General features: G+C 37.8%; 2 protein-coding genes, 1 long non-coding RNA gene and 1 pseudogene across 3 annotated transcripts; 1 reads left to right on the forward strand and 3 right to left on the reverse strand.

The window, feature by feature from the left end:
- Positions 1–2,275: 2,275 nt before the first annotated feature.
- On the reverse strand, positions 2,276–10,517 carry LOC126594354 (uncharacterized). Its single transcript, XR_007613221.1, has 2 exons — positions 9,715–10,517; positions 2,276–2,614 (listed from the first exon to the last, which is right to left on the reverse strand). It is a non-coding gene; the product is annotated as an uncharacterized LOC126594354 (long non-coding RNA).
- Positions 10,518–13,931: 3,414 nt separating this feature from the next.
- On the reverse strand, positions 13,932–15,599 carry LOC126594353 (uncharacterized). Its single transcript, XM_050260646.1, has 2 exons — positions 15,241–15,599; positions 13,932–14,710 (listed from the first exon to the last, which is right to left on the reverse strand). The coding sequence occupies exon 2, from the start codon at positions 14,696–14,698 to the stop codon at positions 14,036–14,038; it is 663 nt and encodes a 220-aa protein (XP_050116603.1). The 5' UTR covers positions 14,699–14,710; positions 15,241–15,599; the 3' UTR covers positions 13,932–14,035.
- Positions 15,600–17,483: 1,884 nt separating this feature from the next.
- Positions 17,484–18,011, reverse strand: LOC126593625 (uncharacterized). Its single transcript, XM_050259722.1, has one exon. The coding sequence runs from the start codon at positions 18,009–18,011 to the stop codon at positions 17,484–17,486; it is 528 nt and encodes a 175-aa protein (XP_050115679.1).
- Positions 18,012–21,100: 3,089 nt separating this feature from the next.
- LOC126593627 (protein NRT1/ PTR FAMILY 3.1-like) lies at positions 21,101–22,013 on the forward strand (annotated as a pseudogene).
- Positions 22,014–25,487: the final 3,474 nt, after the last annotated feature.

Here is a 25,487-nt window from a genome sequence, read left to right on the forward strand (position 1 = left end):
TTGGACTAAACAAACGTTTTGTTGTCGATGTAATTTGTTTTTTTTTTATAACAAATATCTCGTGATTTTGTTTTGGATTAATGATTAATATTAATCAAGGATCCAATAACAATTATCTTTTACAGACAGTTGGAAGCTGCCATAAATTAATAGTTGATTAGGGAAATGATTAAATTTAATCAGTCGGACTAATAGCCGGCATCTCCGGCACGACGATAACTTTGAGTTGAAGGCACTGTATGCAATATTGAGGAATTTTTGCGCGCCCTCAACGGCGGCGACACTTGTCGTGTCGGCAATTGTCCCCACATTGTCTATCTCGATTTGGAATAGGGATTTTCCGCATGCTTTCTTTGTGTATGCCAAATGATAATTAGTAATTACAAATTGATTTAATTTTGTTTCTACTCAGTTTGTAATTCTTATATAAATGTAGGAATACAATGTATGACAAGTTATAAGATAATGAAAAGACAGGAAGGAAATGAAGTTAAACACTTATCAAATACTCAACAACAAAGTAATAACTTGAAAGGAAATGCGATATACAAGAATCGGGCAAAGATTAAACCTATTCGTGTAAGTTCTATTTCCAGTTAGACAATTTCTTTCTAGTAATTGAAGTTCTTTGAATTAACTTTTAACACAAAAAATAGGTACTACAAGAATGTAGCAGAGCTTTAAAAAAGAATACAATTGAAAGGGCGTTGAACTACAAAAGAAATTTATAAAAAGGAAGGTTGTAGAGTTTTAACGTCTTTTTGTATGATGAATTGAGTGTCATTGTCCCCTGCCTTTCTGAAGCTTTTTATAGAACATGATTTCCTATCAAGTTAAAGCATTTCCTTCTCAGATTAATCTGTCAGATGATATGAATTTACGTTGCAATTTGAGCTTATATCATCTAAAAAGCTATCAAAATGATAAGCACTTTCCTTCTGTAAAAATTGACTTTATTAACTTTCTTCAGTGTGAAAAAGAGTTTTTCCGCCCATAATACCACATGGAAAGTTCTTTTAAGATTCTTGGGCCTGCAGGTTGTTCATTCTGTTTACAATAACTATCCATTAATGACTTCAGTTGAGAAATAAATAGATTGGGCCTTGAACATGCCCAATGCTCAATTTCAGTCCAAACACAATGGACCAACCAAGAGTTTGCTCATTGGATTCCCCGGAACCATCTCAAATCAAGGTGGACATTGATGGCGCCTGGCGGGCTGCTTCTATGGATTCCTTCTTTTTGTGAGGATTATGAGATCACATCAGTTCATCGTATATCGTGCAGTTAAAAATTATTGTAATTTTTTTATTTAAAATTGAATATAAATAGTACTTGACAAAAACTTACCACACGATGTACGATAAACGATAAACGGATGTGATTGGAGAACCTCCGGAATCCTCACAAAGAGGATCCGACGAGAATCCTCTCTCTATGGATTCGGGAGTGAGAATTATTACAGCCGGCTGTTTAGTTCAAATTAAGTGTAGAAAGTCTTGTAGGAAAAGGGTATGGTTTAGTTCCAAATCAATATATAAGGATTGGAATGTGTTTAATAAACTTGAGATTTCACTCATCACAGGACAAGGAGAAAATTTTCATTGTGATCAGAATACGGAGGGTATACCATGTGTTTTTATATAAGTAGTGAAAAATTTTATTTTTTAAGTTATCAACTTTTTAACACATATATCCCACAATTTGTATAATGACACGTGGTGTATACTCTGTGTACCACTCACACTGAAAAAATTCTCCAGAACAAGGACTATCATTGGAGTTTTGCTAACGCTTCATTTTCTTGAAGTTCTGCAGGTATGATTCTTGGTGCTTAGGGTTGTTACAGAGACTTTATAGTGTCCTCTTTGTAGTGCCCTTGCAGAGCCGTTCTTGGCTCTTGATTAATTTGTGATTTATTAGCCTAAACTTGATCTAGTTATTGGGCATGTTTGCTCTTACAATATATGTAAGAACCTCCATCGCTATTCGCCTGAAGAAGTAGAAGCTGAGGCAATTTTGAAGGGTTTAAACTTTAAAGATAGCAAAGGTCCTAATCTCCAAGAGGTGATCTTAGAGTGTGATTGCAAACAAGTCATTGAGTGCATAAAGTAATGAATTTCCTTTTCGACCAAAAACACTACTCATCATGATAGCCATTTGGTTCGTACTAGTTTCAGTCACAGGATGCCCCAATATCTTTCTTTCGTTGGTTTTGGAGGGAACTAGGGAATGTCTTCCAATATTTAACAAAATTAAAGTATCTACAACAAAGTAACAGATATCACCACTTCATCTAATATACGACCAATTAATAGACAATCTCTCACAAATGAAGACATGGGAAGAAGATCATCATCAATGAGATCGTGAAACCATAAACAAAAATCCAACCCGTTTTCTCGTCTATCATGACATGATATATATATTTCAAGTAGCAGTTGAGTTACCAACTGTTGGTAATGTCGCATTTCCTTGAGCTCCCACCGGGCACGCTTCCACTACTTGCACCCACCGGAAGATTTACCTTCAAATCCGTACATTTCACTCTGAGGGTGCCAGCCCTATAGCTACAGTACCATCATGTATGTTTCATCATGTACGTGATCGACACCTTCAAGTTGAAGCTCACACCCCCTCCTTCTTTCTGTTCTTTCTCCATGTCCTCCACCACCCTGCTACCCACCGTCGAGTTGTAGGCCTCAATCTTGAACTGCATGGTGCCTTTGGACTTGGAGCCCAACTACATCTTTTGCAGGTACGACCCTCTCGAAGAAAAATAGTCATCCTTGTGGTATAATGTAGTTTCCCATTTGTCCACGAACATCCTCAGGCCGAAGCTAGGGTTTTCCACGGACATTGTGGCCTCCCATTTGCCCGATACTACTTTGGTTGCGGGGACCATGTTGAAGTTGGAAACGCCGAATGACTCGACTTTGAACTTGACATTTTCGGGACGGACGACCGCAAACACAATGATGCTCGTGAAGAGGGTCGTAATGAGTATGACGAACATTATGATGCAGAAGCAGTGTGTGAAGCTGGTCGCGGCTGCATCATGTTGAGAGTACGTGGTGGTGTAATGCGCGTTCTAGTGTGCGTAATAAGGGTTGTAACAAGCGTTGGGAGGATAACCCTGTTAGGGTGGGGGTGCGGGATACCCATTTTGAGGCTGAGGGTAGCTCATATTGGACGGTGGGTAGGTACCCCCAGGCTGGGGGCGGTCGGCCGTTGAGGAGCGAGATTGGTCTGTCTCTGAGAATTGAGTCGAGATTGATCTGCTGCGCGGGGTTCATTACTTTGGGCCGTAGAAGCCATATATGTATTTCTATTGTATTTATCTCTATTGCTATTTCTTTCCCTTCATGAATCTCCCCGGAGAGAAAGAAAAGCGAGAAAGAGAGGGATTTTTTGGGGGGGGGGTGAGATAGATGAATGTGGAAATGAAGGAGAATAATTATGGAAGAAATTAAGAGTGTAAAAATAGGTTCGTCGGGTGTGAAAAGCGCGAAAATAGCGTGGGACGAGGTAATTAATTAGAAGTTCTATGTTGAGTAAATAATTGATGAGTGTAAATGGATTGATATGGCCAACAGAATTGGAAAATGAATATTGTGTTAACATTTGAGTTGATAAGTATTCCAATTTCCAAATATGTAGTAAAGCTTTCATTAATACCTAGGTGGACGGAGAGAATTTTGGGTGAGGCTGTCCTGTGCCGCTGTGTGGCAGCTCACTCACATGGAAGTGACCACCACTCGATCACACTTTTAATTTGTAAATGAGCTACTACAAACGACAGTCTCAATGAATAATTTCTCATTCGACGATAATCCTATACATTTCATAGTCTCAGAGAGTGAGCTACGTACTACAATCAGTACTTTGTTTATGCGCCAAATTTTGAGAGAAAACGATAATACATATTGATTAAAAAGGATCACAACGAAACAAAGAAAACTTAGCTCATGCCATAAGTGAATGGGTGAGCCATACTACACACATTAGGACTTGAAATACGGTGCATGCCAACGACTGATTGTGATTCTTGAAGTAAATGGTTGGCATCACATGCAATGAATCACCTTCAAACTACACCTGTCAGACCCTACGAGCCACCATATCTTCCAAATGAGGTGGACAAAACAACCGGCGATGCAGCCGCAACAAAAAAGAAAATTCCTTCTCAATCTTGGACGCCGATGTCGATGCAACCCTTCCCGCTAGACTTACAAAATGCACCATCAAAATTAACTTCAAGCCAACATGGACTGGAAGTGCACCATTTTCGCTGCCGCACTTGTTGCTTGCTTTGCTATTTGAAGATATATATTACTCTAGCCATGTTGATTCTCGGGTAACTCCTTCTACCGGATCCATCTCCCCTTGCCAAACAGATTGTTCCTAGATTTCCACCACGACTAGAGTTAACTGACCTTAGGTAGATCATTTGCCATTTGGAATAACCATTCTTTGATGAAGAGAGGGCGTACTGAATTCACCTGCAAGCAGAGGCAGCGTTGAGGGGAAGCGAAATGTGCAATCGTACAGGGCCCCAAAAGAATTTTGGTATCTTATATTTATATGTAATAATGTTATATATTAAAAATATACTTTTATTAGCACTTTAAAATCGTATAGTGTACTTATTATAAGTGTAATTTTTTTTCTTTCTAAATATAAAAATTTGGAGTGCACAATAAGATAGTAGGAGTGCGAATAACAACACCGTAAAAAACGATTTTCTTTTCAATTTTATTATATAATAATGCTATATATTCAAGTGAAACTTTAAAGTTAGAGTTTTTGAAGCTTTTTTTTTCTTTATTTGGTTGCTTAAAATTGAACTGCTTTTTTATTATTTAGTGAAAGTTATGTTTGTAACTCTTTTTATTTATTTAATGACATTTGTTGATGCACAAAACCGGAGGTCTTGGAACAACGTAAATAACACAAGATGTATCGTGGTTCACCCCAAGGTTTGGGCTACGCCCACACTGATTATGTATTTATTTGAGAAGTGAGGGAGAGAGATTTAGAGCCTCTGATGGCCTAGGAGATGGCCTCCTCTAATTGTGAGGGTGATAAGTCATTTTATAGAATAAGGGCTCATCACTTATTGCATATTTGCCCCTTCCTTTATTACATAATTACATTTGAGTCCCCCAAGTATTTATACAAGATCTAAATACGGAGGCCTTAAGTATGGTATAAACAGTAGTCCCCCAAGTATGGTATAAACAGTAGTCCCCCAAGTCTTCAGTCAAGAGAGTCTTTTGGTTGGAGACTTGAAATTCAATCCATGTGTGGGCCGAAGTAACTAAATGTCGTCTTGAACTGGTACTTGATATGAGGCGGTGCTCAAAGTGAAATGATGCTCAACTATAAGTAGCATATGTTGCGAGGCTGCTCGGCTTGTGGCTTATGTTACCTTGGTTGGCTCGGCTTGTGGCGCTTGAAGGTGAAGGGGTCCTTTTTATAGAATAAGAGCTCGCTCCTCAATACATAAATGATGGGCTAGAGTTGATGCTCACGGCGAGGCGGTTGCTCAGTAGGCGGCAATGCTCTCTAATGGTGGTGAGGGAGTCCCTTTTATAGAATAAGGGCTCGCTCATCAATACATAAGTGATGGGTTAGGAGTGATGCTCGTGGCGAGGCGAGGCGATTGCTCAGCTGGCGGCGTTGCTCTCTAATGAAGGTGAGGGAGTCCCTTTTATAGAATAAGGGCTCGCTCCTCAATACATAAGTGATGGGCTAGGAGTGATACTCATGAATGTTGTCATGAGTGATGCTCATGAATGTTGACATGAATGATGGTCATGAATGTTTATGTATGATTGTCATGAATGATGCTCATGAATGTTTATGTATGAATGAAATGAGTAATGCTTATGTATAATTTGGAGTATTGGGCATACTTTTAATCACCTGGTTGGTGGTATGAAGGAGAGTACAGGTTGTACATTTCATCACCTGGTTGGTGGCATGAATGGCTAGTTGCCAAATGATATTAGAGTACGGGTTGTACATTTCATCACCTGGTTAGTGGCATGAATGGCTAGTTGCCAAATGATTTTAGAGTACGGGTTGTACATTTCATCACCTGGTTGGTGGTAATAGCGGCAGGTTGTCGAAATTTTTTAGAGTACAGGGCGTACTTTTGATCACTTGGTTGGTGGTAATAGCGGAAGGTTGCCGAATAATTATGAAGTACTGGGCGTACTTTTGATCACCTGATTGGTGGTAATAGCGACAGGTTGCCGAATAATTGTGGAGTACTGGACGTATTTTTGATCACCTGGTTGAAGCTATTTTGGGCTTATGGGCCTTCGCCATCTACACAACATTCCTGCCCATTTATTTTGGGCTTTGCCGTTTTTTTTAATTACCTTTTGATAGGGGTTTATACAGATGTCTCCGAATGATAAGAAAAATAAATTACATCATTCAAAGAAAGTTGCTGCATATATGGTTGGATAGTGGGATAACATGTGCAGCTGTTGGAGGAAAACTTCACGTGAAAGCAGGTTTGGTTAGCATGCATGGTCTCTCATACTTTGATATTTTTGCATGCTCTCCGGATGGGTTTTTCAAAATGGGAATATGCATGATGAAAGGTCAATATACTTATCCAAGCGCTTTCCTCTTTCCTCTTTTTCCTTTATTCCACTTTTGCTTTTGTTCTTTTCCTAGCGTCATGATTGATTCCTTCTCTTTTACCAATTACAAGCCCAACCTTGTCGTTAGGAATCTTTGTAACATATTGTTCACCGCTAGCTTGTACTGTTTACTTTCCAGATGTTATGGCCGGACCTCCTAATCCAGCCTTAACAAGAACTTCATTGATCAAGTGCTCAGCCTTCGTGATCTGCTCTAGCATCAGCAGCTTTGGTATATATGCCTCCACCAATTATGCCAAATAGAGCCATGGAAGATCCAGTAAGACCATAACCAGTTATAGCAAAAGTATCCCATATCATCAAGGTCGAACGCACTCTTGATTTGATGGACTTGTTTTGACCCTCAAATTCTTGAGTCGGCCTTATACTCAGGAGGAAACCAGAAAACCCTCCAGCCCAGTTCAAGAATAAGCTTGTGGAAAGTTACTTCTTCAAAAACAAAAGTATCTCATATCATCTATTCTCCATTTGCTTTTCCTTATCCTTGTTGCTGTTTACGACACAAGGAGAAGGAAACAATCAACCGGAAGCCAAAGTCGAACCTCCAATCTAGGTTGCTTGCTTGGAAGTCTGATTGCTTACCTTGTCTGTTACCTCATTCAGCAAATCTCCTAGCTCGGCGACTTGGGGGACTCCTACTATGGGGCTTGTATCGCACTTGACCAAGCCCGAAACTACAAGTAAGCTTCAAGTGAAATTGATACATTACCTTGTGCATCTTCATCGGTTAAAGATACCACCCCTAGATGGAGGAAAAGTACTTCCAGAGAAGATGCCACATCTACATATGAGACATATAAGGCAAGTGAAAATGATACCACACTTCGATACTTAGAAGTTTCGTGATTACTCAATGGCTTGAATCTTGCAAGTCCCCAACCGAGGAGCTTCCCTCACTCGGGAACTTAGGGGAGCATTGTTTGTACCATACTTGACAAATCCCGAAACTATTGAGCATCGGTCAACGTTATACCGTCAAGGACCCAGAAAAGTTTCCCTCAAACCAGGAGGCCAATCACAGCGCGACACGTGTTAACATCAGATGCCAATCATAGTGCGACATGTGTCAACATCAGAAGCCAATCACAACACGACACGTGTTAATGTCAGAATGAAACTAGAAACTCTCTTCTATAAATAGAGATCATTCTCTCACAATATTTCCTAATGTCATTTGTACTAAATTATTCACTAGTACTCACTAAATGAGAGCTTGAATCTATGTACTTGTGTAAACCCTTCACAATTAATGAGAACTTCTCTACTCCGTAGATGTAGCCAATCTGGGTGAATCACGTACATCTTGTGTTTGCTTCCCTGTCTCTATCCATTTACATACTTATTCACACTAGTGACCGGAGCATTCTAGCGAAGGTCACAAACTTAACACTTTCTGTTGTACCAAAGTCCTCACTGATTTTGTGCATCAACAACATTTGTAAACTTACAATCAGTGAGTCCTAAATGTTGTTTTGATTTAAGTTATTATTTTCTTGTACCATATATTGTCCTACTTTTTTTTAAAAATAAAAATTATCTTAAAGTATGACATTTTAATAAATTTTGCAAAGGATCTCCGAAATCTTAGAGACAGCCTGCTTGCAAGCGCAAAGGATTAACAAACCAAAAGCAAGTAGCATGTGGACAGTCGCGCAACAAATTGTTTAAGCGCCAAATTTTGAACTTGAAGCAAATTGTCTGAGAAGTGAGTTGCCACGTACCTTATTTGGTATCTGATCTCTAACGCTTGCGTTACAAAGAATAAAATTTTCTTTCAATAGACATAAAGCTCTACTTATCTTGCCATTATTTAACTTTCATTCTTCACTAGTAAAAAAGTAACCAAATATACCTAGTAATTTTATCTTTACCTTGGGAATTATTATAGCCGGTTGTTTAGTTCAAATTAAGTGCAGGAAGTCTTGTAGGAAAAGGGTATGGTTTAGTTCCAAATCAATATATAAGGATTGCAATGTGTTTAATAAACCTGAGATTTCACTCATCACAGGACAAGGAGAAATTTTTCATTGTAATCAGAATACGGAGGGTACACCATGTGTTTTTATATAAGTAGTGAATTTTTTTTTTTAAGTTATCAACTTTTTAACACATATATCCCACCATTTGTATAATGACACGTGGTGTATACCCCGTGTACCAGTCACACTGAAAAATTTCTCCAGGACAAGCACTATCATTGGAGTTTTGCTAACGCTTCATCTTCTTGAAGTTCTGCAGGTATGATTCTTGGTGCTTAGGGTTGTTACAAAGAATTTATAGTGTCCTCTTTGTAGTGCCCTTGCAGAGCCGTTCTTGGCTATTGATTAATTTGTGATTTATTAGCCTAAACTTGATCTAGTTATTGGGCATGTTTGCTCTTACAATATATGTAAGAACCTCAATCGCTCTTCGCCTGAAGAAGTAGAAGCTGAGGCAATTTTGAAGGGTTTAAACTTTAAAGGTAGCAAAGGTCATAATCTCCAAGAGGTGATCTTAGAGTGTGACTGCAAACAAGTCATTGAGTGCATAAAGTAATGAATTTCCTTTTCGACCAAAAACACTACTCATCATGATAGCCATTTGGTTCGTACTAGTTTCAGTCACAGGATGCCCCAATATCTTTCTTTCGTTGCTTTTGGAGGGAACTAGGGAATTTCTTCCAATATTTAACAAAATTAAAGTATCTACACCAAAGTAACAGATATCACCACTTCATCTAATATACGACCAATTAATAGACAATCTCCCACAAATGAAGACATGGGAATAAGATCATCATCAATGAGATCATGAAACCATAAACAAAAATCCAACCCGTTTTCTCATCTATCATGACATGATATATATATTTCAAGTAGCAGTTGAGTTACCAACCGTTGGTAATGTCGCATTTCCTTGAGCTCCCACCGGGCACACTTCCACTACTTGCACCCACCAGAAGATTTATCTTCAAATCCGTACATTTCACTCTAAGGGTGCCAGCCCTATAGCTACGGTACCACCACGTATGTTTCATCATGTACGTGACCGACACCTTTAAGTTGAAGCTCACACCCCCTCCTTCCTTCTGTTCTTTCTCCATGTCCTCCAGCACCATGCTACCCACCGTCGAGTTGTAGGCCATCATCTTCAACTGTATGGTGCCTTTGGACTTGGAGCCCAACTGCATCTCTTGCAGGTACGACCCTCTCGAAGACAAATAATCATCCTTGTGGTACAAGGCAGTTTCCCATTTGTCCACGAACATCCTCAGGCCGAAGCTAGGGTTTTCCACGGACATTGTGGCCTCCCATTTGCCCGATACTACTTTGGTTGCAGAGACCATGTTGAAGTTGGAAACGCCGAAGGACTCGACTTTGAACTTGACATTTTCGGGACGGACGACCGCAAACACAATGATGCTCGTGATGAGGGTCGCAATGAGTATGACAACATTATGATGCAGAAGCAGCGTGCGAAGCTGGTCGCGGCTGCATCATGTTGAGAGTACGTGGTGGTGTAATACGCGTTCTAGTGTGCGTAATAAGGGTTGTAACCAGCGTTGGGAGGATAGCCCTGGTAGGGTGGGGGTGGGGGATACCCATTGTGAGGCTGAGGGTAGCTCATATTGGACGGTGGGTAGGTACCCCCAGGCTGGGGGCGGTCGGCCGTTGAGGAGCGAGATTGGTCTGTCTCTGAGAATTGAGTCGGAGGTTGATCTGCTGCCCGGGGTTCATTACTTTAGGCCGTAGAAGCCATATATGTATTTCTATTGTATTTATCTCTATTGCTATTTCTCTCCCCTCAAGAATCTCCCCGGAGACAAAGAAAAGCGAGAAAGAGAGGCATTTTGGGGGGGGGGGGTGAGATAGAGGAATGTGGAAATGAAGGAGAATAATTATTGAAGAAATTAAGAGTGTAAAAATAGGTCCATCGGGTGTGAAAAGCGCGGAAATAGCGTGGGACGAGGTAATTAATTAGAAGTTCTATGTTGAGTAAATAATTGATGAGTGTAAATGGATTGATATGGCCAGCAGAATTGGAAAATGAATATTGTGTTGACATTTGAGTTGATAAGTATTCCAATTTCCAAATATGTAGTAAAGCTTTCATTAATACCTAGGTGGACGGAGAGAATTTTGGGTGAGGCTGTCCTGTGCCGCTGTGCGGCAGCTGACTCACATGGAAGTGACCTCCACTCGATCACACTTTTAATTTGTAAACGAGCTACTACACACGACAGTCTCAATGAAGAATTTCTCATTAGACGATAATCCTATATATTTCATAGTCTCAGAGAGCGAGCTACGTACTACAATCAGTACTTTGTTTATGCGCCAAATTTTGAGGGAAAACAATAATACATATTGATTAAAAAGGATCACAACGAAACAAGGAAAACTTAGTTCATGCCCTAAGTGATTGGGTGAGCCATACTACACATATTAGGACTTGAAATACGGTGCCTGCCAACGACTGATTGTGATTCTTGAAGTAAATGGTTGCCATCACATGCAATGAATCACCTTCAAACTACACCTGTCAGACCCTACGAGCCACCATAGCTTCCAAATGAGGTGGACAAAACAACCGGCGATGCAGCCGCAACAAAAAAGAAAATTCCTTCTCAATCTTGGACGCCGATGTCGATGCAACCCTTCCCGCTAGACTCACAAAATGCACCATCAAAATTAACTTCAAGCCAACATGGACTGGAAGTGCACCATTTTCGCTGCCGCACTTGTTGCTTGCTTTGCTATTTGAAGATATATATTACTCTAGCCATGTTGATTCTCGGGTAACTCCTTCTACCGGATCCATCTCCCCTTGCCAAACAGATTGTTCCTAGATTTCCACCACGACTAGAGTTAACTGACCTTAGGTAGATCATTTGCCATTTGGAATAACCATTCTTTGATGAAGAGAGGGCGTACTGAGTTCACCTGCAAGCAGAGGCGGCGTTGAGGGGGAGCGAAAGGTGCAATCGCACAGGACCTCAAAAAAATTTTGGTATCTTATATTTATATGTAATAATGTTATATATTAAAAATATACTTTTATTAGCACTTTAAAATCTTATAGTGTACTTTTTGTAAGTGTAAATTTTTTTCTTTCTAAATATAAAAATTTGGAGTGTACAATGAGATAGTAGGAGTGCCAATAACAACACCATAAAAAACAATTTTCTTTTGAATTTTATTATATAATAATGCTATATATTCAAGTGAAACTTTAAAGTTAGAGTTTTTGAAGTTTTTTTTTCTTTATTTGGTTGCTTAAAATTGAACTGTTTTTTATTATTTAGTGAAGGTTATGTTTGTAACTTTTTTTATTTATTTAATGACATTTGTAAACTTACAATCAGTGAGTCCTAAATGTTGTTTTGATTTAAGTTATTATTTTCTTGTACCATATATTGTCCTACTTTTTTAAAAATAAAAATTATCTTAAAATATGACATTTTAATAAATTTCGCACAGGATCTCCGAAATCTCAGAGATAGCCTACTTGCAAGCGCAAAGGATTAACAAACCAAAAGCGAGTAAAATGTGGACAGTCGCGCAACAAATTGTTTAAGCGCCAAATTTTGAACTTGAAGCAAATTGTCTGAGAAGTGAGTTGCCACGTACCTTATTTGGTATTTGATCTCTAACGCTTGCGTTACAAAGAATAAAATTTTCTTTCAATAGACATAAAGCTCTACTTGTCTTGCCATTATTTAACTTTCATTCTTCACTAGTAAAAAAGTAACCAAATATACCTAGTAATTTTATCTTTACCTTGGAAAACGAAAACAAGGAAATTGAATCCTGCAAAAATCAAGGGCCAATCCCAATTGTTAGTTTGTGCCCAAAATTTTATACCTCACAAATCTGTAAAATCAAGTGAAAAATACGCTTCTCTTTTTTAAAGGAAATTGTAACCTCTATACACGTGGATCTAAACAATACCTCTTCCCCATCAGTATGAATCTTGTAAGGAGAAAACACGAGGAGAGTGAGAATCAAACTCTTTCCTGATGCTTCACACCTAAGTTCGTGAGATAACTCAGTAACGAGAAAAAGAGAAACCAAAAGAACACAAGAAAATAAGTCTTATTAAATTCTTCATGTTTATAAACCTCAATACTCAGGCAAGGGGACGAAACACCAGCCTCCCTCACCAACAAGCTTCCCCTCTCCAAACGAAGACACAAATTCCACTCTCAACTCCCTACACGCCTCTCCAACACTCAAACCCCAAAGCCATGCCCAAATTCTAGTTTTCCCAAACTGATAAGGCACAACCAAGTCCATCTTCATCTCCAAACTAACCTCCTTCAAATTCTCCTCTCTCAAAACATCAAACACTAATTCCTCCCCACACTCTGTCATATCAAATCTTATGAGCAGCGCGTTCGGCCTCTTTGCCTCAACGTTCACTGGCTTCACTGAAGCACACCACAGAGCCTTGAATTTCGGGTAGTACACAAAACCTTGAAAGTGTTTGGTGTCAACTTGGAGACCATTGTTTTGGCTGAATATCAATTCCGCATCCCAAACGGCACTCTCCAGTTCCAAGATAGGGTTAGTTAAGTTTGAGATGGAGAAGGATTGCTGATTGATGGCAATGGGGTACGTTCGGATGCCGGAGTTCAACGACATGCAGATGGTTGTGGCAAACGCAAGTGCTGTGAGGAGAATTGTGCCAGCAGCAAGTTTGATTTGCATTGATTCGAACAGTGCCTTATTATGATCGGACGGCCACTGAGAAGCCATGACTTTGTTTCAGTTTTTCTGCGAGGAGAGAGAGAGAGAGAGAGAGAGAGAGTATTAGAGCAAAATTAATATGGAAAACTACAGTCAAATTCAGCGAATCAGTGCATCAAATTGTCAAACGATAAAATTTATGTCATTAATTGAATAAAATAAATTCAGTTGCTTACCATATGAGAAAAGCGAATAGAAAATACAACCATTTTACCATACGAGAAAAACGAGTAGAAAATCACAAAATCTTCATAAATTAAGCCCTAAATACCCTGCTACTTTTTTGAAAGGGGCCGACCCATCATTTTAGCATTAACGTACTAGACAGTATGGCGCGTTATCGCTAAGTTTATCAATTTAACCCACTGACATTACCGTTTCTAAAAAAAACACAAATAGATGTGCGGTAATCAATTTCAGGGATCACATTGGTCGATTTTGAATTTGAAAGACTAAAATGAAGAGTTAAGTCAACAGTCCTTGAAAGTTTGTACCTATAAATACAATGAGATCACCACGTAAATTACAAACAAAGGTCCTTTAACCAAACATCATTCCCTTGCCTATATTACAGCAGCAACTAGCTCAAGCTTCACATTATTGACATGTAGAGTAAGATAAATTACATCATTTAGGCAACGGAATGGAGCACTTACGCCCCTCAATTATCTTTCCCTCGGTACCTTTTGAACCCCAAAACTCAACCTTCAAACCTGAACAGTTGGGATTTAAGGCCACTTGGGTTCCCATTCCCAGTAGCTCCTTCATACTATAGGAAGCATCTATATGCATCTTCAAACTAAAACTAAGGTAACCCTTCTTTTTATCTTCACACAACTGCTTCATCACTCGATCTTCCACATACGGTTGTTCCCCCTCACAACTGGTGGAATCAAACTTGATCTGTACAGTTTTCTGCTTCCTAGGAGGAATGCGCAGCGTTGCATCCACTGAAGCACATGATAGAGCCTCACTTTCTTTGTAATACACATAACTCGCAAAAGGGCTGAGGGTAACAATTAAGCCGCCATTTTGGTTCCCAAATGTCAACTTGGCTTCCCACTCAGCTGAAAGTGACGAATTTGAAACTTCAAAATTCGATAGAGAAAATGCATCCAAACGAAGCACAAGGGGGTCTGTCCCCGGACCGGACTTTGAATCCACATAGTTGCCAACGAACCATAAAGAAAATCCGATGGCGGTTGCTAGACTCACCACAATCAAAACAAGGACTATGTATCCACGAGCTTTATTGAAATATGGAGATGATTTGCACCACAAAGAAGCCATATAAAACTCTTCCTGAAATTATGTTAGTATGGTTAGTTTTGATTTGCAATTTGATAACATAATATGTTAGTATGTATGGTTAGTCTTGATTTACAGTTTGATAGCATAATATACTAGACATATGGCGAAACATTGTTTCTCTTTGTTTATATATGTACCACTTAATGTTCCTAAAAAGTCTATCTCACTAACCGGCAAAAGAAATAACATTCTAACAATAAATTAATTTGAAATAAAACAGAGTACGCAAATCTTTTCTAAGTACATTACTCCATAGGAGTACGTGGTAGGCAGGCCACTAGAGGAATATCAATCTGAATTGTTGCAAGTGAATTCTTATTATTTCTTCATGTACACTCATTGTCACTGCAGTCTGTAAATTTCCATCTTTCTTTTCAGAAATTGAATAATGAAATCCCTATCGTTTAGGAAACTTAATTGGTTTGTAAAACCCGTTCGCCAAATATGATAAACCGAGTTGACAATTTAATTTAAGATTTTTTACAACTTTCTTAAAAAAGAACAAATAAATAAAATCATACCTTGTGAATGTGGTGGTTATTTTTCTTGGACAGCGATCAATCCAATTATATGGAGGTGGGGAAAATTATAATTAAGTGATGAGTCAGTCTTACAGAAAAAGTGGAGATATTGATCGAAAGAGAGAAGAACAAATGAGGGAAGATGGCAGCGGTTACACAATATTACAGGAGAATTATTTGTACGGGAAGATATATAGATACATACGACGGTTGGGGTTGGGGACGTTAACAATTTATTCTGGCGAAGCGATGTTTCATGTTTGCAGTTAAGTTTTTTTTATTTTTTTTTATTTTTATGTTTTAAATAAACGATATTATCTACATTAAAGAAAAAATGGTGAGCTTAGCCTCATAATGGACTAACAATAAAGTGGTTCAAATTCGTCTTTGACGAGAATCGAACATAAAACCTCTCGTTGGCAGTTAAGTTTTAACTTTACTATTTGTTTCTGAGTTTCACGGTTTAACTGGGATCACAAATGCTGGAAAGGGGGGCCAGGTCAGTTGGTAGATCATTTTCTAATGCAAATTATAATTTTTGTACGGTAAACTTTCTTTAAAACTTTGATAAATATAGCTCTCTAGTGAGTCGTTGACTATGACCATTTACTTTCACGATTGGAGAAAATATTTTCTTTTAACTGCCAGATTATGAGTTCGATTTCCTTTATTCCATACTATTTTATAATTAAGATAAGATTAATGCTAGTTAGACCAACATTTTAGATCAAATTTACAAATCATGTAATGTGTCATCAATAAGAAATGAAAACCTTAATCAGCATTTAAGTTAAAAAAATCACATAAAAAATACTTTTTGGAAGAAAATCATTTCAAATACTTTTTCAGTAACAATTGAGTTTTTGTTTAAAAAAATTACGTGCTTCTAAAAAGTCAGCTTTGCTTTGCGAGGGACTTAGCATGGTTGATACTAATTTCTTACATCCGTATCTAACTTTGCTTTGATTTTTGTTGCTGATGGTGCTGGGCTAAACTTTAACTAGCAAATTGATAACATCAGAATTTTTTAGCCGTGTCGTGTCGTGTGGTGCACCTCTATTCATATGGCTTCTACTTCTTTGGTACAGGTTCCAATTAGAAAGATAAAAAAAAGAGGAGAAATTAGATTTTCATCATTCATATTGCTACTCCATTGATTAAAATCCTATTCCTTTTCAATTTTTGATCAAGGTCCTTGGGTATTAATAACATCATTAATTATTTCAATAATAAAATATTTTTTTATTTCTAAATATATTTATTTAATGTTAAAAATGTTACAATTAGTATATTTATATTTATGACTAAATTTTTTATCATATATTTTTAGTTTTAGTTTCTACCTATTTTTAATTTGTAATTCTTTTTTAACTTGTACCAATTTTCTTTTCAGTTTTAATTTGTACCCATATTTTTTAAAGTTTATTTGTATTTGTACCCATATTTTTTTTATTTGTACTTTTTATTTTGCTAAATGTACCCATGCTAATTATATGTACCCATTCATGTAAAACTTTTTAATCTTAAAATGTACTCATTCTTAAATATACCAATTTGTTATATGTAAAATGTACCTTTTTTTTTATATAAAATCTATTCAATTTTTTTCTAATCCATTTTTAAACTTATATGGGTACATTCTTTTTTCTTTGATTTTAAAATGTATCCATGTCAAGTTTAATCGAAGAAATTTACTAATGTTATTAAGCCTAATATCTTTTTTTTTTTGTGATTTTTGAAGAATGTACCCATGTTTTGATACAATAAATTTTTTGGCTAATTTTGATGAATGTACCCATGCGCACACACACACACATACACACACACAATAGTATATTTATATTTTTAATATTTTTAATCCCACAAATTATGTTTTTTTATTATTTAAAATCTCATTTATATAAACAACTAAAATTTCTAATTTATAATTTAAAAAATATAGTAATGTACAAAGAAATAAATTATCACATTAATTTCAAGGACCTCGATAAAAAATTAAAAACCAACAAGGTTTCAATCAAAGAATATTCATAACTAAGGACCGCATCCAAAGTCTCCAAAAAAAAAAAAAAAACAAGGCTTCATCTATTGATAATTTACAATTGCAAGATCCTTAATCTACATCGAACCATTACATTATAACCTCAAATTAAAAAGCTAATTCTGGCCTCGTGCCACCTTGAAAAAAAATGGAAAAAAAAAAAACCTAATTAGACTATTTGATTAAGAAAAGTCTGATTTAGTCAATTAATTAGCATGGGAACTGAGCACGTGATAGGCCCTCCACTAATCCAGCTTTCAAACCCAACTTTAGGCAAGAAGCCAACCCTTAAATCCAAACATTGAGGGTTCATTGTAACATACTGTGTTCCACACCAACCGCTCTTGTACGTCGCCCAAGCAAACATTTCCAAGCTTAAATCCACAGCTCCTTCTTCCCCTTGCCTTTTCATCTCGTCCAACACCCCCTCCTCCACAGCCGGTTGATCAACATCTTGTGACCCCATCGTCGATATCTTTACGTGCATGGTTCTTTGTTGCTTCAATCCCAGAACAAATGGTTCCAACGAATATGTTAGGATAGTGCTATCTTTGTACAAAATTGAACCATCTAAACGGTTGAAGCGCACCCATGAAACCAGATTAGGGTTCTCTATTGTGAAGGTTACGTCAAAGTTGGCACCAAGCATTCCTCTTGAGATGTTAAGTTTGGACACGAAAAGAGAGTTGAGTCGAATTTTCGGGGGTTGTGGAAAGTGGGATGTGGCCATAAAGACGCATATCAAGGTGACAATCCCTAATGCGAGTAACAAAACACGGTGGACAAGTACTAATTTCGATGTCCATCTCGATGTAATAGGCTGCGGTACGTAGGAGTTTGAAATCGAAGGGTTGTGTGAAACTGGGAGCAGGGGAACGGTGACTGAGCGTTGCGCTGTTTTACTAATTTCCATGATTAATAGGAGTTTATGCTTGTAATATAATGTCAGAGCTTATTAAGGTTTTTGAGGGAAAGAGAGGGAGAAGATGATGAGGAAATGAACCCGGGAAAGAAAGTTAATATAAAGGAGAAAGGGTAAAACTGAATAACTGCTAGATAGTAGAGGTCGTTATAAACTAAAATTTATTCGGAACCAAAATTTACCAAAAGAGAGTAACAAAGAACTAGTGGAATTTCTAAACATCAGTCATTTGATAACAAAAAATGATTAACTGCGCTAAATGTCTACCTAGAAGTTGAAAGTTGTTGAAATATTGTCGGGGAGGGCCTAGCCAATTATTTTTAGTTGACGTGATCAGTTGGAAAGGATGATAAAATTTTCCTTCGTATTCTTATATAAAGAAGGGTTGTGATTTTCACACACCTTTAACTACTTTTTCCATACCTCTCTTTATTTGGTATCTTACTATTTAATCTTCTATATATACCTAGGGGTGGGTTCGGTACGGTTACCGTACCAAAACCCTTGTACCAATTACCGTACCAAACTTTCGGTTTGGTAAAATCTATTACCATTACCATACCAAACTTTCGGTATACAAAAGTTCGGTATTGCCAAAAGTTCGGTTGGCATGGTATAGCAATGGTAATTGCCATTTTGTTTTGGGACAAAATATGTTTTTGTTTTTTTTAACCCAATTCGAGGGCAAAACTTTTTTTTTTTTGTACCTTTATCTCATACATTATAGATTAAATTCATCATTCACAATTCACACACATAATAATTCAAATGATGCATCAAGATTCATCATGAAAATTAAGCTTACAATCCAAATAAAAGTTACGAACCAAAACAAATAGAAGTTAACAATCCAAATAGAAATTAAAGTTTCAAACCAAATGAAAATTGGAAGTAAACTTCAAAAAGGAGAATTCATTGATCAGTTATTCAAGCTTGAGATGTCGAGCCTACATTACAAACAGAGAAAACATATTAATTAGTACCAAGAAGAATTAAAGTTGCAAACCATTTAATAACAAATTTATTGAAAAAATTAAAGCATATCTTTTTTGTTTTCTCTTCTTCCATTTCCTTGTAAAATTGAAGCATATCTTCTGTTAGTTCCTTGTAGAAGTTTACTTCATCTGCCCTAAGCCAGCTACTAGTACACACTAGTGCCTCCATTATTTTAGGAGTCAAGGATACCCTAAAGGGTCCACAACCCTCCTCCCTAGACTAAATGCATTTTCAATAGCAACAATAGAAGTGGGGGTTACAAAGATATTTTGGCTATTTGTGAAAGAATTAAGAACTCTTTTGTGTTTGATTTCCACAATTTCAAGATATCAAAGTCACCAACAACAATGCTAAAATAAGTAGGGTTTTATTTTCAAATTATTGGAATATTATAAATATGTGTTATATAATTATCCATTATATAATTTATAAATGATATATTATATTGTATTTTTGGTATGGTACGGTAATACCATGGTAATGGTATCCATTACCAATACCGTACCATGAAATTTCGGTACGGTACAATACCGTACCATTACCGATTGGTACAAAAAATTTGGCACAAAATCGGTATGGCACGGTTGGCAATTCGGTTGGCACGGCAATTTGGCAAAAAAATCCACCCCTCCCTATTTAATCTTTCATTAATTACCATAAAAAAGGTAAGAAAGATATATATAAAAGATTAAACAGTATGATACCAATTAACTATTAAAAAATAGGGAGGGGTGTGGGAAAAGTAGTTAAGGGTGTGTGAAAATCACAACCCATAAAGAATATTGCGCATATCTCTAGATGTTAATCAGACGGTGGAGAGAGCCTCAACCCTAAGAGCTTGTTGTTAATGGATGAGGATCCCATCCGGATCCAAATGGTGGGGATCCTAGGTATCCTCATATCTTAACCATTTATCGTATATTGTGCGATCAGTTTTCGTCAGATACTATTTATGTTTAATTTTAAATAATAAAATTTAAATAATTTTTTACAGTACGATATACGATTAACGGCTAGGATGAGAGGATCTCTAGGATCCTCACCATTTGAATCCGGATGGGATCCTCGACCAAGACTAACAGTTTGTTGTTACCTAGGTCAAACATTTTATAAAAATAACGTCTGCGCGTTCAATTGTATATAAATTATAATTTAGTGATTTTAGTTTCTTATGTTCTTTAAACCATTAATATTCTTTTTCTTAAAATAAAAAGAAAAACCCTAGTCGATAGAGAAAATAATAATAAGAAGAAGAAAAATCTTTTGTTGTTGACTCATGCTTTTGGTCATGGGTTAGTAGTAACAATCCTTCTTGGTCTCTTTCTTCCCATCCATTCAACTTCTCTCCTCTATTCTTCATCTTGTTTGTATCATACTTAGGGCCTCCGTATTTAGATCTCGTATAAATACTCGGAGGACTCAAATGTAATTATGTAATAAAGGAAGGGGCAAATATGTAATAAGTGAGGAGCCCTTAGTCTATAAAAGGACTCCTCACCCTCCTCATTTGGAGAGGCCAAGTCCTAGGCCATGAGAAGCCTCACTCTCACCCTCAGAGGCTCTCACCCTCTCATCCTCTCACAAATAGAGAAATACAATATCAGTGTGACGTAGCCCAAACATTGGGGTGAACCACGATACATCTTGTGTTATTTACTTTCTTGCAGATTTACGGTCGAATTTACGTTGTTCCAAGACCCCTCATGTTTTGTGCATCAACATTTGGCGCCGTCTATGAGAATCGACACGAAAAACTATGTCGGTTCTCTTTCATTTTTTCATCTCACCACCGAAAAATCTCACACTATCCACCGTGAATCTGCAGAAACACCAAACCAAAATCCCAGTCTCATCTATCTCTCTCTAGAAACCTAGTATAAGAGTAAGACCAAAACTAGAAGATGGAGGAGCAAGGCAGCATCCATGCTGCAAGGAAGAAGGGAGGCTTGGTCACAATGCCCTTCATGCTAATAAGGTTTGTGAGAAGTTGGCTGTGGTGGGATTCCATGCAAACATGATAAGTGACTTGACAACGCAGCTTCATATGCCGTTAACAAAAGCAGCCAACACCCTTACCAGTATTGGTGGCACTGCAAACTTAACCCCTTGCTTGGCGCCTTTATTTCTGATGCCTACATTGGCCCCTTCTGGACTATCACTATTTCTTCCATTATATACCAGATTGGAATGATTTGCTTAACAATATCAACAGTACTTCCACAACTAAGACCTCCCCCATGCACCCACGACCAAGTTTGCGAAGAAGCCGACGGAGGGCATCTAGCAATTTTGTATGTCTCCCTCTTACTAGAAGCACTCGCGTCGGGCGGAATCCGGCCCTGAGTCATGGCATTCTGGGCGGATCAGTTCGACGAGAATGATGAAAAACAAACCACCAAGACGTGGAACTACTTCAACTGGTACTATTTTGTGATGGGGGTATCAATATTAGTGTCTATAACGGTGCTTGTGTATATTCAAGACAACATTGGATGGGGTTGGGGACTTGGAATTCCAACTATAGCCATGTTTCTCTCAGTTATTGCGTTTGTGATCAGGTACTCGCTTTACCGGAACTTGGCTCCGGCCGGGAGTCCGTTTACCCGGTTGATACAAGTGTCGGTGGCTGCCTACAAGAAGAGAAAGTTGTTTATGGTGTCTGATCCTAGAATGTTGTACCAGAACGATGAACTTGACCGTCCTATTTCTATTGGTGGAAAGCTTCTTCACACCAAGCATTTGAATTTCGTAGACAATGGATTAAGTGAGGCTAACCCTGAGGTGCGTGCTATTATTGATATGGAGAAGCAGTGATAGTTCAAGAGTCTTGAGCTTATTGCCTCAAAAAATTTTACTTATCGAGCAGTGATGGAGGCAGTTGGCTCATGTCTAACGAACAAGTATTCAGAAGGTTTACCAGAGCAACAGTAACGTCAGGAGTTGGGGGAAGAGCATGGGCCTACAATGGAGGTGCATGGGGGAAAAGAGGAAAGAGCTGGAGAGTAACATGCAATCCGCTGTCAAGTGGGTCGTCCACTGCGCATATGCAGAAAAAGAAAAAGGATGAGGAAGGAGATCAGGATAAAGAAAAAGAAAAAGATCATGATGTTGGTGAGAGAATATTTCAAAAATAGGAAAAGAGAAAAGGAAAAGTAAAAGGCAATTGGCTGGTGACAGTAGTGCAACTTTGTGGCTTTCCTATCATGCTTCCCTACTATTTCATCCCAGCAAGCAAAAAGAATCCAACCCCTGCAGTTTTGAAAGTTGCAGGAGACGCAGTGGAAAACAAAAGCGAAAGCAAAGCAGAAAGCAAAAGCAAGGAATAAACATCCATACTGCAAAAGCAAGGAATAAACACCCCACCAGAATGATGTGATTTACTTTTCTTATTTTTGAATGATGTAAATTATTTTTCTTATCTTTCGGAGACATCTGTATAAACCCATCAGAGGGTAATAAAAAAAAAAGGCAAGCCCAAAATAATGGGCTGCAATGTCATGTGGAGGGCGAATGCCCATATGGCCAAAAGAGCCAGGCCCTATAACTCCAAATTTATTCGGCACTCTGCCGCTATTATCACCAACCAGGTGATCAAAAGTACACCTAGTACTTCCAAAATTATTCGGCACCCTGCTGCTATTATCACCAATCAGGTGATCAAAAGTGTGCCCAGTACTCCAAAATTATTCGGTAGCTTGCCGCTACTATCACCAACCAGGTGATCAAAAGTACGTCCAGTACTCCAAAATTATACATGAGCATCACTCATGTCAATCATACATAAACATTCATGAGCATCACTCATGTCAATCATACATAAACATTCATGACCATCATTCATGTCAACATTCATGAGCATCACTCATGTTAACATTCATGAGCATCATTCATGCCAACATCCATGAGAATCACTCATGTCAATCAACATAAACATTCATGAGCATCACTCATGTCAATCTAGCTTCGAAAGCTTCATTTACAAAAGCTCTAGCTTCAAAAGCTTCATTTACAGAGCTCTAGCTTCAAAAGCTTCATTTACAAAAGCTCTAGCTTCGAAAGCTTCATTTACAGAGCTCTAGCTTCGAAAGCTTCATTTATAGAGCTCCAGCTTCGAAAGCTTCATTTACAGAGCTCTAGCTTCAAAAGCTTCATTTACAAAAGCTCCAATTTCGAAAGCTTCATTTACAAAGCTCTAGATTCAAAGCTTCACTTGCAAAGTTTCACTTACAAAGCTTCAGTGCAGGGTATACAAATACCGCCTCCGAACAATTGCCACTTCGGCCCATACATGGATTCAATTTGAAGTCTTCAGCCAACAAACCTTATTGACTGAAGACTTGGGGGACTACATTATGTACCATATATTGGGCCTCAACTGGGCTTCATGAAAAATACTTGGGGGACTTAGCCTATTATTTATGTATTGAGGAGGGAGCCCTTATTCTATAAAAGGGACTCCCTCACTTTCATTAGAGAGCACCCATTATTCATATACTGAGGAGCGATCCCTTATTTTATAAAAGGGACTCTCTCACCATCATTAGAAAGCATTGCCGCCTGCTGAGCAACCGCCTCGCCGCGAGCACCAACTCTAGCCCATCATTTTTGTAATGAGGAGGGATCCCTTATTCTGTAAAAATGACTCCCTCACCTTCAACGCCACAAGCCGAGCCAACCAAGGCAACATAAGCCACAAGCAGAGCAGCCTCGCAACATGTGCTACTTCTAGTTGAACATCATTTCACATTGAGTACCGCCTCATATCAAGTATTCAGTTCTAGATGACATCTAGTTACTTCGGCCCACACATAGACTGAATTGCAAGTCTCCAACCAAAAGACTCTCTTGACTGAAGACTTGGGGGACTACTGTTTGTACCATACTTAGGGCCTCCATATTTAGATCTCGTATAAACACTCAGAGGACTCAAATGTAATTATGTAATAAAGGAAGGGGCAAATATGCAATAAGTGAGGAGCCTTTAGTCTATAAAAAGACTCCTTACCCTTCTCATTTGGAGAGGCCAATTCCTAGGCCATAAGAAGCCTCACTCTCACCCTCAGAGGCTCTCAGCCTCTCATCCTCTAACAAATAGAGAAATACAATATCAGTGTGGACGTAGCCCAAACATTGAGGTGAACCATGATACATCTTGTGTTATTTACTTTCTTGCAGATTCACGGTCGGATTTACGTTGTTCCCAGACCCCTCCGGTTTTGTGCATCAACACATCTCTGAGTAGGGGTGGATTTTTTTTTGTCAAATTACCATGACAATCAAATTGTCAACTGTACCTTACCGATTTTGTGTCAATCTATAATGGTACGGTATTGTGCCAAACTAAAATTCTATGATATGGTATTGATATACAATACAATTACCAATGGTATTACCATAGCGTACCGAAAGATATAAATATATATTATTTATATATGAATAATATATATATATATATATATATATATATATATATATATATATATATATATAATATTTATTTTAATAATATTAAATGGTATTCAACTTTAATTCTTGTTCTAAATGCTACTATTATGTTTTCCTTGTTTATAATGTAGGCTTGACACAAGCTCAACCTCAATGTTCTAGAAGTTCAATGTCTCCTCCAAACACTTCTACATCTCAAGTTTGAAGAATTGATCATTGAAATTTTTTATTTTTAAAATTTTAGGCCCACTCCAATTTCATTTGGTTTGAAAGTTTAACTTCTATTTGGATTGTAACCTTAATTTCCATTGATGCACCATTTGACTTATTATATGTGTGTGAATTATGAATAATGAATGATTGATGAATTTAGGCCACAATATATGAGATAAATGCAGAAAAAAGTCTTGCCCTTGAATTGGGTTGGAAAAAAAAAAGATTTTGGCCCAAAAAAGTGGCCCAATTGTAGCAAATACCATTACCATTCAATGCCAACCGAACTATTTGATATACCAAAAGTTTGGCACGGTAATGGTAATAGATTTTGCCAAACCAAAAATTTGGTTCAGTAATTGGTATAGGGGTTTTGGTAGGGTAACCGTACCGAACCCACCCCTATCTCTTAGTGGTCACAATTTCTTTTTAGCAAGAAGAGTCTTCGTGGTTGTAATTGCTCTCTCAATATGTTGAAGATAATCTTTGTGGTGACTATCTTTCTTCTCAAACTCGAATCTTTGAGCAATGTTAGTGTTAAGAGTTGATTAGCCTCCTTGTGAGTGTGGTAGTTTTGGTGTTTCTTGTGGTTTTGTGCACATGACAAAGAACTATATATGAGGAGGAAGA

Source organism: Malus sylvestris, chromosome 12 (genome assembly GCF_916048215.2).
Source record: "Malus sylvestris chromosome 12, drMalSylv7.2, whole genome shotgun sequence".
NCBI lineage: Eukaryota > Viridiplantae > Streptophyta > Magnoliopsida > Rosales > Rosaceae > Malus > Malus sylvestris.